This window comes from Narcine bancroftii, chromosome 12 (genome assembly GCF_036971445.1).
Source record: "Narcine bancroftii isolate sNarBan1 chromosome 12, sNarBan1.hap1, whole genome shotgun sequence".
NCBI lineage: Eukaryota > Metazoa > Chordata > Chondrichthyes > Torpediniformes > Narcinidae > Narcine > Narcine bancroftii.
Genome location: NC_091480.1, coordinates 35,511,807 through 35,526,816, shown reverse-complemented (window position 1 = coordinate 35,526,816; position 15,010 = coordinate 35,511,807). Strand labels below are relative to the sequence as shown.

Genomic DNA, 15,010 nt, shown 5'->3' with positions numbered 1-15,010 from the left:
TTCTATTTATCATAAATGTTTAAGATTTTGACCACTTACTGAAGAAAGCTAATTGTTGCTGTTTAAATATGTTCTGTAATAATAAATCTTAGATGGTTTTAGGGCACAATAGAGCACTTTAAATGTTTAATGTTCGTAATGACATCGGTGCACTATGTACAGTCAATAATGCAAAGTATTTCAGCTAAAAGAAAACTACACATTAAACGGCCACAAGGCTCGATGGAGGCTGTTCTCCACAAGCACAAATTAAGGTATGGGATAAAGAGCCTGAAATATAACAGTTGCATTAACAAATCAAACTATATGTTTTATGGGACAACAGAAAATTAGTTCAGCTTGAGAGTTTGAGTTTCCAGCCTCTTTGTTTCATCCATCTGTTTCATTTATTAGTTCCTGGGTGACCTACCAAATCGTCTTGTAAAATAGATACCAGTCATCTTGACTGAGAGGAGTGTCAGAAATAGCCACTTCCTGCACCAAACAGTATTGTTTCTTCTGCTCTTTGGCCATGTTCTTCTTTTTAATCTTTTTTTATTGGTTTTTATAAGAAATTCAGTACAATGAAGAAAAGGGAACAAAACGGAAAATACAATAATCACATATGCGTGTGTGTGTGTATATTTATATATATTAACATAAAACTTCAACAGTATGAACAGTCCCCCCTCCACTGCACTATGGAAACAAAAATATCAACAGTATTATATAAAAAAGCCTCATCTAAACCTACTCTAAAAACAATTAACAAAACAACAGCTGAGCAGCTTATCCTGAGGGTAAGACTATATCTCATGTGGAAGAATACATACATCTATTCACATATGGAACATTTACATCAAATGAAAATAAGACACAAAAGGTCTGGGCTATGAGACAAGGAAAGTCTATTAGGCACACATTGCAACTTGTATTGTTACTGATCAAAATGAAGGATGTTTCAACCCGATGTATTGGAATGGGGATGAGAGGAAACCTCCTAAAAGTGGATTTGGCTCCACTAACCAAACCTGTCGGGATGACCACCACAAATGTTATCCATTTTGTTTGGAATTTGGTTTGGCCACATATTTCTCCACAGTAGCAAATGATTCCCATTGGATTGAAAGACCTCAGCAAAATAAACTTGGCCTCATGCATTCCATTTACCTCCTAATATCTTGCAGAATGAAGCCTGTGAGAGATGAGTAAACTTGACATAAAAATATGAAAGATGGGGAAACTAGTACAGACACATGGAGTGATGGACTAAACCAGTATGAACAGGCTAAGCATGGAAATTAGGATGCAGGAAGCAGAGACAGCCTATGTAAGATAAGAACCTTCTAGTCCTTTCGACAAGATCAGTGAGCCCATCGTATGAATAAGATAAGGAAAGGCAAGGAATAATAGAATGTAGGAAGTTGAGATAGTCTGGATGAGATAAGGGTCTCCTAGCCCTAGACAGAAGTACCAATTTCTACATATATAATTAGTAAGCCATACACAGATTTATCAAGTTAGGCATATTTAATTAGTAAACCCTAGACAGGATTAGCGAACTCTGCATATGAAGGGACTCTGAGAGTTGGAAAGGTGTGAATGGGGACAAGGGCAAGGTTGTGAATAAGGACAATGGGGATAATGACATGAGAAGACACCGACAGGATACCCCCTGGTCCTCCAAGTCTGAAACTGCACGTAGGCAGGAAGGATTGCCTATGCCAAACCCATCCAGGGGGCAGAAGAATGTAAGGGGGAGGGTATTCTGATACTGAAATTCACTGTATAAAAGTTGGGTGAGCCCCAGTGTATGTGTGTATTCCCAGGGTAAGGGGAAGCACCCAACTTTGCATTGTTGTTATAATAAATGTTCTTTGTTCTCAATTTTTGTCTCGAGCAATTTCTGTTAAGGTATTTCGATTTCTAACAAGCCCTTAGGTGGTCCAAGGCAGAATTCGTTTTGGCTGTCTTGTATAATTTGTCCTACCAGGAATAAAGTGATTATGGAGTTATTAACCCTTTGCATCTTACATATCTAACTAGTTTCAAATGAACTCCAAATTGGTTCTCTTTGACAGAGAAAAAAGAAAATGTGGATTAAATGACAGAGATCAAAGGTGTGCAATGAAGAGAGGGATATGGGAGTTTATTTTCAGAAGTACTTGGAAGTCGGAAGTGTGGTGATATCCAATTACACCACTAGGTCACCAGGGGTCATCCTGGTGACCTTGTATATAAAGCGGTCCAGAGCTACAGTCTAGCCTTCCAGGTTTGTCTTGCAGAGAGACAAGACCTCTTAGTGTACATATTAGTTCATTAAAGCTGTGTTATACTCACACTGCTATTGTGGTTATTGTCAGTACAGAAAGCATATTGAGGAATTAATTTCTGTTCAACTTTCAATGGGGAGAGTATAACTCAGACGATCATTGATGTTGCAAGATCAAAATGCACTAAGTTGTAAAGTACACCAAGTTTTAAAAGCTTCTGCAGCAAAACCTGATGGCAGCTGCTGGATTGGGGGAGAGAATGACAGAGGGTTGAGAACTGAAGCTTGGTCTTCATAAAGAACAGATAGTGAGACAGGAAGTGTTGAATGTAACAGTTGAAATAAGAAATTAAAAAAAAACCTGGTGGGTTAGAGTACAAGGTGCGGTGAGCAGTTGACAAAATTCAAACCAGGACACTTAAGAACACTGAAAATTTTATGCTCTAAGTAGCAAAAAATGTAAATGTGGCAATAAATAAAATAGCTCAAGAAATCTCAACATATAATTCTTGCGTGAAGTAACACCCGTGAGCGCTGTCAGAATGAATCTGTCATGTATTTAAAGTCTACTGCATTTAAAAATTAAAAACTTTATTAACAGTCTAATCTATAGGCCTTTTCAAGCAAGGAAAATGCCTGACTGTAAAGGTGGAGTTTTTCAATCCTTACACCTAGAAACTTACCTTTCTGAATGCGCCGAAGCTGGCTCCGAAGCTCCGAATCCAACCCTTCTCAGGGAAGGGTAATCAGCAGAGCGCCAGCCTCCACCACCCTATATAAATGTACAGCCGCTGCAAGCGGCTGATTAAGGGTGGGCTGATGACACCATCAGCCCGCGACCCATCTCCCCACTCACCCCCCTCCCTCCATGACCCCCGTCAAGGGAGGGACAGCGGGCGGGATCCGTCAGGTAGCAGGAACTGTTGGGAACTGTCAGGGGAGCGGAGGCCAGCGAGAGCCATCAGGCAGCAGGGTCTGGTGGAAACCATCAGGGCAGCGGGGGCCAGCAGGAGTCATCAGGGCAGCAGGGGCTGGTGGGAGCCGTCAGGGCAGCGGGGGCCAGCGAGAGCCATCAGGCTATGACAGCCTCATCGGCCGGCTTCGGCCTTCGGGGCCACTCTTTGCAGCTCAAAAAATGCAGAGCAACGGCTGTCTTCCCTACCCCTAATCCCGCACGCAGCTGGAACTGTTCTGGGGGATTAGGGCTAGGGAAGATGGCCATTGCTCTGTCATGTATTTATGATGGCTGGTGTTATGGCATCAATTGCTCTGACTCCATCTGATCCGAAGGGCACTACGAGGCACTGCTCGACATGAATGCAACACTGGAGTAGCCTTTTCCCTCCGTACTTATAGCCGGCCTCCAGGCAGAGGCCTGTCATGAAATGGCCTTATAACAGTGTCTGCAGTAGATTCCAACTGGAAGAGGTTTCAAATGAAATTTTAATAAAACAGGCCCCCTGTCCAAGAATATGATTTGCACACATGCACCTAAACAAATACAGGCAGAAACTCTGTATTTCATCAGATAAATTTAATCCCAACAAATGGGAAATGATGCATTTTGAGCAATCCCATAGGGGCAGGACGTCTACTGTTAATGTTCAGCTGCAGAGGAATAATGAGGAATAAAACGACTGAAAGGTCCAAGACCATGATTCTCCAAAAAAGGAAGCACAGGTAGTTTGGGTGATGAAAGCAGAACACAACATGCTTACTCTGACAGGAAGAAGAGTTAGAATGTAACGTGGCAACTTTACCAAACACTGGTTAGGATGTAGTTGGATGGTGCAGTTCAGATTGCCATGCTAAAGATAAGGATAATTCTGGCGAGTAGAGATGATGTTTGGATTGGAAGGCTTTAGTTCACACATGTCAAACTCTGGCCCACGGGCCAAATTTGGCCCGCGATATAATTATATTTGGCCCGCAAGATCATTTCAAAAATGTATTAGAGATGGCCCGCTGGCCGCCACGCCAGTTAATACATGCACAGTTAATACTATAAATCCCAGAATGCATTGGCGTCAGCCCGCTAATCGCCCCCACCTCCTCTGTTTACATTGCACCATGGACTCTGGTTTTGGGGCCTGGCCGGTGTCAGGGGAAGCCAAGGCCGCTTCCCATCGCCTGGAACCAGAGGCCTCGGGCCTGACCTCACTAGGACCGTTGCCCACTCCCCCTCCCTGCCGCAGGCCGACCCACGACTCATGGTGACGGGGCCGCTGATCTGCTAAGATGCCGCCCTACAGCGAGAGCCGATGCCCCCACACTGTCGTTGTCCAACTCGATCGCCCGCAAACCCCGCCCTCCCGCACACAGGCCTGAGTAGGTATTATGAACTTTAATCTCAGGATAAAACGATCTTCCAATAGTTTCATGTCACAGTGATAAATATATTCCTGGTTAAAAATTGTCCTGCACCTGGATACAAGCTCATTAGGCATAAAACTTGAAAAGTGTGTAAATCAAAGGATATCTGTACCAATGGAAAAAGGGCATGGCAAATAACCCTGCTAGAGTTCATGCCCACAATCAGTCACACATTTGATTGTTTCAGGAATCATGTTATTCTCCCACATTCTCAATAGCCCTCAGATTTTACTATTCGACAGCACACTAGCAACATTTGACAATCCTCTATAGAGAAATATTATTTATTGAATATTTTATTTCTCATTTGTTAATGCTTCTGGAAAGAGTTTATCCAAAACTATTATTAAACATTTATTTTAATAAGAAAAAGTTTAACATTACATATGTTGAAAGAAGAGAAAACATGCAGATGTTGTTGAAAATTTTCAATAAATATTTAGTTCAGCCCTCGACTTAGTCCAAGTTTTTAATTTTGGCCCTCCGTGAATTTGAGTTTGACACCCCTGCTTTAGTTCATGGGAAAATTCCATAGACTGGATTTGTTTTCCCTGGAGCAGTTTGCAGAATCTGTATCTTATCCCACATTTAGATTCTAATAAAGAATTAAAGGCCAAAACCTGATAGAAGTACACAAAATTACAGGAGACATAAACAGCACAGACAGTCAAAATCTTTCTTCCATTGTTGGTTTGCCAAAACAAGACAGGACTGTTTTGTTCTGCGAGGAAGGAGTTAAATAAGGGGACCTTCGATAGTAAGGCTTTAATTTTTCCATAGAATGTGGTTAATATCTGGAACATGCTACCAGAAGAGTAGTAGAATCAGATACAATTCTTTGTTTAAAGGGCATTTACATATACAGTTGAACAGGCAGGGCACAGAACAAGGGCCTAATATAAGCAAATGGGATCAGTGTACATGGCAGAAAGGCCAGCATGGAAAGATGGGCTGAAGGGCCACTTTCTGCCCCATTCCTTTAAGTTTCTGATTCATGTGATCCTTGGCCGCAGATTCAGAAATACTACACTTTGTAACCAGGAGTGTTCTTAATCAAGAAGGTGAGCTGGAGAGGAAAATATTGATCATGCTCCAGAAAAAACATATTTAAATCCTCAAGCCTGCTGATTGAACTCTGGGTCCAAAAGTTATAAATGACGAGCAGGCATTGCTCAGGCCAACAACTGCAGAGAGACCAGGAGAATTAAAGTGCTGGCAAGCTGTACGGAAAGGAAAAAGAGGAAAGATACTTCCAAAAATCGAGGTAGACCCAAAACAGGATCAGAATTGCATTTCTCTTTGTTTCTGATTAAAAAAATCCATGGAGACAGAAGGCCCCAGGCACTGATAAAGAATGTCATTTCCTCTCATTTCAATGCACTTCCTCTTCAGACCATGTATGAATATTCCAAAGCTCAAAACACACTGTTTTATTCTTCCAGTTTAACCGATGAAGGATTTATTTACATGTGAAGCTGTCATTACTTGTGTTAAAATCTCACACAGGTCTTCCACCTGGATAAAGTTCATTCAGATAACAGTGTTTGTTTCCTTTCCTCATACCTGAAATTTTAAAATAATAAAATCTGTGCTCTTAAGGCAGAATCAAATGGTGTTTGTCTCGTGAGTTTTTTTTTGTTTAAATGATTTGCACGATTCATAAATCAATTCTTTGTACATTCTGTATAATTGAACTCCTCACATTAACCTTTAGAAGTGCAAGCTGTAGTTCACCAGACCCGTTCCTTACTCTTGCCATTCATTGTATTAATTGTAAAATATGCTGTAGTAACGGCCGTGCAGCGGGCAGAGTGGGCGCAGAGCGTGATATTGCGAACCGTTGCCAGCGCGGTTCTTCAGCGGGCGTGCGGAGCCATAGGACAGACAACTGGGTACTCGCCCATTTAATGGACTGCACGCACGCAGTGCTGTGTGCTGAGTAACGGCATGTTAGCTTGCTGAGTCTCCTGCCGGAAGGCCCGGGATTCTCACTATGCTTAATTTAAACCTGCAAGTCCCATGGATAGGCAGCAAACTCATGATGATGTCCCACCCTGTCCCATGGAGATTGGGATGTGAGGTATATAAAAGAAGCCTGTGAAGTCTAAATCAAACAGTCTTGTGTTGATATATGCAGTTAAGGGAAGGGCACTGAGGCACACAGAGGAGCAGAGGGACCTGGGGTTATGGTACAGAGTTCATTGAAGATGGATTCCCATGCAAACAGGATGGTTAAGAAGGCATTTGGTATGCTGGCCTTCATCAATCATAGTATAGAGTATAGGAACTTGGAGGCGATGCTGCGGCTGTTTAAGGCATTGGTGAGGCCAGGTTTGGAGTATTGTGCTCAGTTCTGGTCCCCAAATTATAGAAAGGATATAGATAAGGTGGAGAGGGTACAGAGAAGGTTTACAAGGATGTTGCCTGGCTCATAGCATATGAATTACAGGGAGAGATTAAAGAAATTGGGACTTTATTCAATGGAACATAGAGGCTGAGAGGGGACTTGATTGAGGTATTTAAAATTATGAAAGGAATAGATAGACCAAACATAAACAGACTCTTACCCCTGAGGGCAGGGGAGGTTGAAACAAGAGGACATGAGTTAAGGGTAAGGGGGTGAAACTTTAGGAGAAATATTAGAGGTGGCTTTTTCACTTAGCAAGTGGTGGCAGAATGGAATGATCTTCCGAATGAGATAGTTGCGGCAGGGTCCCTTCTGTCATTTAAGAGAAGGTTGGATGTGTACATGGAGGTGAGGGGGGTTGGAGGGTTATGGGCGGAGAGCGGGAGGGTTGAGCTAGTGGAGTTGTTCAAGTGAACCGGTGCGGACGCGAAGGACCGACATGGCCTGTTTTCGCGCTGTGAATGGTGATATGGTTATATGGTTATAACCTGGTGTATGTGTATTGCTTTAACAGCTCTACTGAAGTAGCTGCTACACTGTGATCATTAGGATTAGATTTGGGTGCAGTTATACCTTTGTGAAACAATGGACGTTTCAGGAAATATTTTAATTTGTTGTGCACGCATCAAAGAGGGTTGCAAAAATTCGTAGAGGGTTCTTCACACAATTGGATCTGAGGAATTTCATTTGAAGTTTATGATTATATCAAATTATTTCTTTGTAGACAGTATAATTTGGTTTAGAGCAAACATTCTAATTATGTTATTAAAAAAAATCACATCAGTAGCCAAGCTGGATGCAGCTGACAAATCAATACACACAACTATTTTTTGTAATTAAGCCTGAGATGTTTTATTGCACAAATTACTGCAAGTAAAACAGTGAAACAAATTTTCTACACCGAACAGAATTTTTCACTTTTTGCCCACTTTTATAGAAATACATAATTCAAAGAAAAACCACAGAAATGTTGCTTTCTTTTGAGTAAATACCAAAGATATTCTACCCAAGGTATAACATATATACATAGTCATTTTCAAAAGGACTACAAGACTATAATTTTTTTTTAGATTTGCTCGAGAAGTTCTATTTTATATGTTCCCACTCCATCTGTGATCATTCAGCTGGACAAGGCCACCTTCCATCAGAGATTGGAACAGAATTTAGTTCATTCTCCCTAATGCCGTAAATCATTATATTTCTCCACATTAAATCTCATTTGACATAATTTGCTCATTTCACCAGTCCACATCCATGCTGCTGAAGCCCATTAACTAATGGAAAGTGTGCAGTACAAGTTTATTAATGACTCTCACATGATCACTTTCACTTGCCATTGAAAACGACATCAGTTGTCCGAGTGGAAGCATTTTTTTTAATGTCAAGAATATGACAAGGAAAAGAAAGTGAATGTGGTTATGAAGCAATAGTTATCAAATGCCTGGGCTTGAGACTGAAAATGTTGGGTTCAAATCACAGTGTAGTTACTGGACACAATAATCTTGACTGACATCCCAATAGGGAATTTAGAGAATGCACAGAATTTAACTTCAGAAGCATTTGTTCGTGATGAGAAGGCTCATCTACACTCTTAGGTGTATTGTTAAAAATAAAAGCCAACTCAGAACTAAAGAGGGGCAGGGATGTTGTCTCTGCTGTTCGAACCAACATTTACCCATGCTCTTCATTACCATTAAGATCATATTATGTTCATGCAAATGTAATCTGTGCAGAAAATAGGTGCCAGGTTTCCTGGACATTAATAGTAACTCTTTCCAAATTACTTGATTGCCATGAAAAACCATAGAGAGCAATAATGCAAACCTGCCTACCAATCTAGTTCACTGCATTCGTGTTGACAATATTCTCCACTCTACATTACAGAAATCAAATGCAGACTGGTGATGCTTTGGAGAGCACCTGCATTGCACTGTGGATGCCATCTCACTGGCTCTACTCAAAGCACCTCTACTTCCTCACAAATTTGTGGAGGTTTGGCATGACACCAAGAAACCCTGGCAAATTTCTACAGAGGTGTAATGGAAGGTGTCCTGACTGGCTGAGTGTAAAGCCCAGGACATCACAAGCAAACCCTCCCCACTACTGAGTACATCTGCAGGGAACACTGCCATCGGAGAGCAGCAGAAATCATCAAAGACCCACCCCACCCCCAGCACACACTCTGTTCTTGCTGCTGCCCTCAGGAAAGATGTACAGGTGCCACAAGTGGGTGGAAAGAAAAGGTTTGAAAACCACTGTTTTAATTGTACCTAATTGACTCGTTATGTGCATGGTTTCATAACTCCAAAGGAAATGGGCCAATGGCAATTTTTCTGAAGCAAAATATTTCAGTAACAATTGGGTCTAGAGCAGTGATTCTCAATCTTCCCTTCCCACTCACAGACCACCTTAAGCCATCCCTTACTCATCACAGATCACCGATGGCCTAGGGATTACTTATTGTGGAAAGAAAAAGGTCATGAACCACTGCATTATATTATTGGTTCCCATTTATTGACTCTGGTTGATTCCTGCTTTAATAACTAACTTGGTCATATTTCCCCTTTATGCTAGATTTAATTTATAACTTTCCATATGTTCTACTATTGTCTCTGTAACAAACAATTTTAATATTCTCCTTCAGCAAATGTAATTGGTCTAGAACCGGTTTTACCTGTCCTTCTTGTTGAATATGGGAATCCCATTGGTATTTTATTCATCCTCAGCTGTAATGCCAGAATCTAAGGACTATTTTTGATGATTTCAACCATTGCATTAGTTTCTTAGGATGCAATAATGTGGTCGGGAGGGCAAAATGGCTTAGCCCTTTGTTTTAGTGCATGGTTGAATTTCAATTTTCTATTAATATATTTTATTCCTCTCTTGTATTACTGGGAGCTTGGTCATATCTCCTGCAATTAAAACTGTATTTAACCCTTTTGTCATTTTCTTATTTTCATCTGCATGTTTCCCACCCTTTCTTTAAAAGACCTCTTCAAGTTGACCCTTATTCTTTTTATATACAGGTCGAGCATCCCCAATCCGAAAATCCAATATCCAAAATGCTCCAAAATCTGAAACCTTTTGAGTGCCGACATGTTGCCACATGTGGAAAATTTCACACCTGACCTAATTTGCCCATACGGGACTCTAATGCTCTGTGGTGCCAGTTTATTTAGCACTGCCAGTACTTAAGTTTCTCAAGGCACCCTTTTGTAATTTTTTTCCATCTAACTTCAAAGGACCAATCATTCTCTATTACAACTAAACTTGTCATTACATAATTAACACAATTAATACAGACATCCAAATGACCAGGATTTCTATGAAGACCAACATTACCCTTGCCTAAACCAAGTTAGGAAAAAGGAACCTGCAATACAAGAAATAATTTCTTCATTTGTACTCATTTTAAAATAGTCAAACAATTTGGGTGTGCAAAAATCCCATCAACTGATCAAGAAATTTCTGTATTTGTCAATTTTTTTCCCAAATTGAATGATTTCCATTAGTTAATAGTGAAGCCCATTTAGCACATTGGAGGTTCCATTAGCTCAGTGGTTAGAGTGCTGGTCTTGTAAAGTTCATCTCTCATTTCACGTATGTTATATTCTAAATGAATTATTACATGACAGTAATGGAACCTTTACATTTCTATGCCCTTATCGACGAGGGTCAGTAGCTCAACTTACTGAAATTTAAGCAAAATATGTTTACTACAGTGAGATAATACAAGGCATGCAACTTTGATTTTCTAAATTGCTTTTCTAAGCACAATGGCCACAAACAGCATTGTCTGCAGCCATTTTATTTAGAGAGAAAATATTTGCTAATAATAAGTAGGGTTTACATTTAGAATTAACCTGATATTGCAATGTATTCTCTGAAGAATTTTTTAATTTAAAAATTAATTATGCGGTGATGAATCTTCACCTTTGCTACATAAAGGCACTGTTTGATCTGCTGAGTTTCTCCAGCATTTGTGAGTTTTTTCAATTTTCTCATGAAAGACCACTTAGTTGTTATAGCAACTGTGTCAAGGATGGCGGAAACATTTTATTAAAAGGGGAAATACAGGGAAATTAACCAAATAAGTTAGTGAATCCAATCTTGACTTTAACATCTCCATATTGTGGGACAAAAGTTAAAAGTTAAAAACTCTCGAGTAATAATTCAATATTGATAAACATGCATGCATCTCCCAATATTTACCTGATAATGATTGAAATATCCCAAATCCTAAGAACACAAGAATGATTGCTTTATATTTTTCATCAGTTGTTGGCAAGTTATTAAAACCCAGTTGCTCAACAGACTTACAAGGCGGTCATGTGGAATATAAATGGTTTCACCTGCATCTAGCCGTTCAGCATACACAAACGATAAAATCCAGGGTGATCAGATTGAAATTTACTTTCTATTGACAAGGATACCTGATCATATAAAAAAAAATCTATTTTGCAGGTTAGAGACTAAATGGAACATGGAAAGGAATATTTCAGTGATGCAACCAATCTGCTCTGATGACAAACATTTGCTAAACCAACTTGTTTTTGGCAAGAGGAGGTCTACCAAGGAGTTACATGAAGTACCAACTGAATACTCATTTACTTTAAGGCAATTAGTGCATTTTTGACATCAGTCAAGTAATAAATTTGTTGGTTCGGGATAACCAAATAGAGTAAAATCAGGCTTGTAAATTTCATACAGCTTTCTCCTCCAAGCCACTGGAATCTTCGCAAACCAGTCACGTTCCCAACTCACAACCGTCTGATTCTGTGAACCAGGTGGGAATCGAACAAGCTTTTCCACATTCAGCAACTTAAGTAAGTAACTGGCGTCCTCATCCAAACTCTCTAATTTTCCTATGAAATCATAATTTATTTGACATGGATGACAGAGTCTGTATATCTGCTTCCAGTGTTCATTAAAAGGATTTCTTTTCTCAGTCTGAGGATCCAACAAATACTGAATGAAATTCTTAAAAGTTGGTTTGATCCCTGCAGAGAAAGCTTCCTTGACAGTTCGAGGAGGATCAGAGCAGTTAGCATACAGTTTGAGCATTTGCCTTGCATATTGGCTGTAAAAATCATTATTCTGAACGGCAAACTTGTTGCGAAAAGCAGAAATCAATCGTACGAAAGGATCACGTACAAAGAGAAACTTGGTGTACTTTTTCAGTCTGATCTTCATTAATTGTTTAGAGAATTTTCCGTAGCGTTTCCAGAACTTGCTAAAGGTGGAATGGCTGTTGGATCTGTGTACAAGATCCTTGGGGATTTCAAGGGGGTCATGGTACGGAATGCCCTGCTTTAAAACACTTTCACTTAAGATGATCATGATCCGTTTCCAATTAGTGCAAGCTACTTTTGGTACATAACAGTAAATAATCCCATGCCGGTCATCCACAACTAGATGATCCAATTCCTTATTTGGAATAACGTCAAATTTCCTGTTTTTTCCTGAGAACGTTATACTGGAATCAGTACAAGCATCTTTAATATTTTGCTTCCTCTCATTCTGTATCCATTCTAATTCAGTGCTGGTTTTCCCAGAATTGATTCCCAATTCATAGCCTTGAACCTTTTCCTCAAAGGGGGCCCGAGATATTTCATTAAAGGTTTGATTAATTTTGGGATAACTTTTTTCCCCTTGGTATCCTTCTGTATTTTCCAGAAACTTAAATTCTAGATTATCCTGAATAACAGTAGCCGTAGAACTGGATATTCTCTCTCCTGTTGGCACTTTGGAATTTTGATGTCCCTGGATTTGGTTTAGCGTGGGTTGAAAGTGTGTGGCCTGAACTTTAATGAAAGCAGTGTCCAAATAGAAATGAACTATTGCAACATGATTCCAATAAAATATAAGCAAAATCATAAACACACATGAGATAATCCCGCAGAAGTGGAAAAGCCGAGATTTATTCATTTTGAGGGAAATGCAACGTGGCTTGCCTTGTTCACCAGGTATTTGTTAGATGTTCATGTGTGATAAATCATCGCCAAACAACGATTCTCTGTAACAGAAAAGTGGAAAGATTTCAGAATCATTCATGAGCAAGTTCACATTTACATGATCATTGCAAAAAAGCCATTGTCAATGCTCCAACTGTATGCTAACTGCTCTTGTAAGGGTAAAAATGACTTGCAAGCTGTGGTGGTACACCACCGGCCTACTACAGGGGGCAACCTCTGTACTTGCAGTGTAAGGGGACAGGACAACATCTGGCCGGCTGTCAATCAGTTGACCTGAATGGATCAAGCCCCACCCGGTCGGGTGTCAATCACCCTCCGGGATATAAGCCTGTGTCGGCCTCCCGAGGCCTCACACAGAGTTACTGCAGTCACAGCCAGCCTGGCTCTGTGGAAGTCTTTGTGGTTTAAAGCCTATTGTACAGTCTTTACCTTGTGTGTGTCTGATTCTGTCTAACAGCGCACCACACAAGCAGATTATGAAAGCAGACTGTGTAGATGTTTTTATTCTTTGAGTGTCTCCTAGTAACAGCCACCTTCAAAGTTCTGGCTGGCTTTCTGCAAGCAGTTCAGGTTTTGAATTTCTTTGCTCTGTGAAGATGGGGTCCAAAAACCTTTATTGACCACTTTAAGCAACATTGCAAGCATGTTTAATTGTTTTTTCATAGTTTTAGTATCATATAAAAAGTAATTATTGATATAGAAGGTTTAATAAACTGGTAAAATTCAACTCAACTTTATTGCAGATTATTTGAATGAATCATCAACAATCACAGTCTCTCCAAGTGATTATAGAGGAAACTAGTCACAATATTTAGTCAATAAAAAGGACTATTGACCTGTTAGTCAATAAAAGACAGAATTTAAGAGAAAAGAACGTTGGAAATTGGATTTGGAAGGGAAGGTGGGATCAATTGGGCTATGTTTAGAGCATATTGAGGAACGAGGTACAAATATCAACAGCATCAAGGTTTTTGAAGTGGTAAGCCTTACTATAATAAACTATGTGTTTATTGCAAGTTAGTACACAGTTTGGAGAATCTGCCACTTGTCCTTTGTGGACTGTTTTGTTTTTGGACTAATTGTTGTGCATGGTTGATGTCTGAGTTCGATGATTGAATGGATGGATAAGATGGCAGCTATGTGTCAAGAAGCTGAACGTCACGAATCTTAAAGAAGAATTGCATTGGCAAGAATTAGGTACAAAGCAACTCTTCAAGCAAGACTGAATGAGGATATAGATAAGAAGGTTTCAGCTGCTGGGGATACAGATTAATAGAAAATAAGATCAGTCGCAAGGAAATGACTGAAGCTGTGACACAAGATGGTGGTGAGGACGATGAGCAACACAAAATGGAGGCAGTGAGATATTAAGGCAACATCTGACATACAGGACATAAAAGGATCTAAGGAGAGTATGTCAAATGCTGGATGCAGGAGGAGTTCTAGGCTCCAGTGTTTCAAGTACTGCATCTACACATGTAAACATTAAGGCTGAAATGACAGATCTTGAAGCAAAAAAAAATTCCTTCTAAATAAATTCAACTTAGAAGAGCAGAAGAGGCATTTAAAGTGGCAACAGGAGCTGCTAGATCTCAACACAGAAATTGATGTTAAACAGGTCAGATTTAAGGCACTAGGAGGTTCAGAGGTAATGGTGCTTGAAGTAAATTATCCAAAGCATCATGCTTTGAGGAAGGACAACAGAAAAAGGAAATACCAAGGGTGAGTCAGTGCTATAACCATAATACATGCTTGGCCCTTAACTAGACACGTTAAGGTGTGGTGCTGGATCAGGGCTATAAATACAATATGTGCTTGGTCCTGAACTAGACAAGTTAAGGTATGGTGCTGAGTCAGTGCTGTAACCACAATATGAGCTTGGTCTTGAACTAGACAGGTTAAGGCATGGTACTGAGTCAGTGCCGTGGTTAAGACACTTGCAAGATCCCGAACTAATCGGTTTAAGGTAAGGTGCCAGATCTCAAAATCCCAATAATAATGTCT

At 40.1% G+C, this 15,010-nt stretch overlaps 1 protein-coding gene across 1 annotated transcript; it reads right to left on the bottom strand.

The window, feature by feature from the left end:
• Positions 1-11,669: 11,669 nt before the first annotated feature.
• Positions 11,670-12,959, bottom strand: LOC138746474 (carbohydrate sulfotransferase 12-like). The gene has a single exon (XM_069904668.1). The coding sequence runs from the start codon at positions 12,957-12,959 to the stop codon at positions 11,670-11,672; it is 1,290 nt and encodes a 429-aa protein (XP_069760769.1).
• Positions 12,960-15,010: the final 2,051 nt, after the last annotated feature.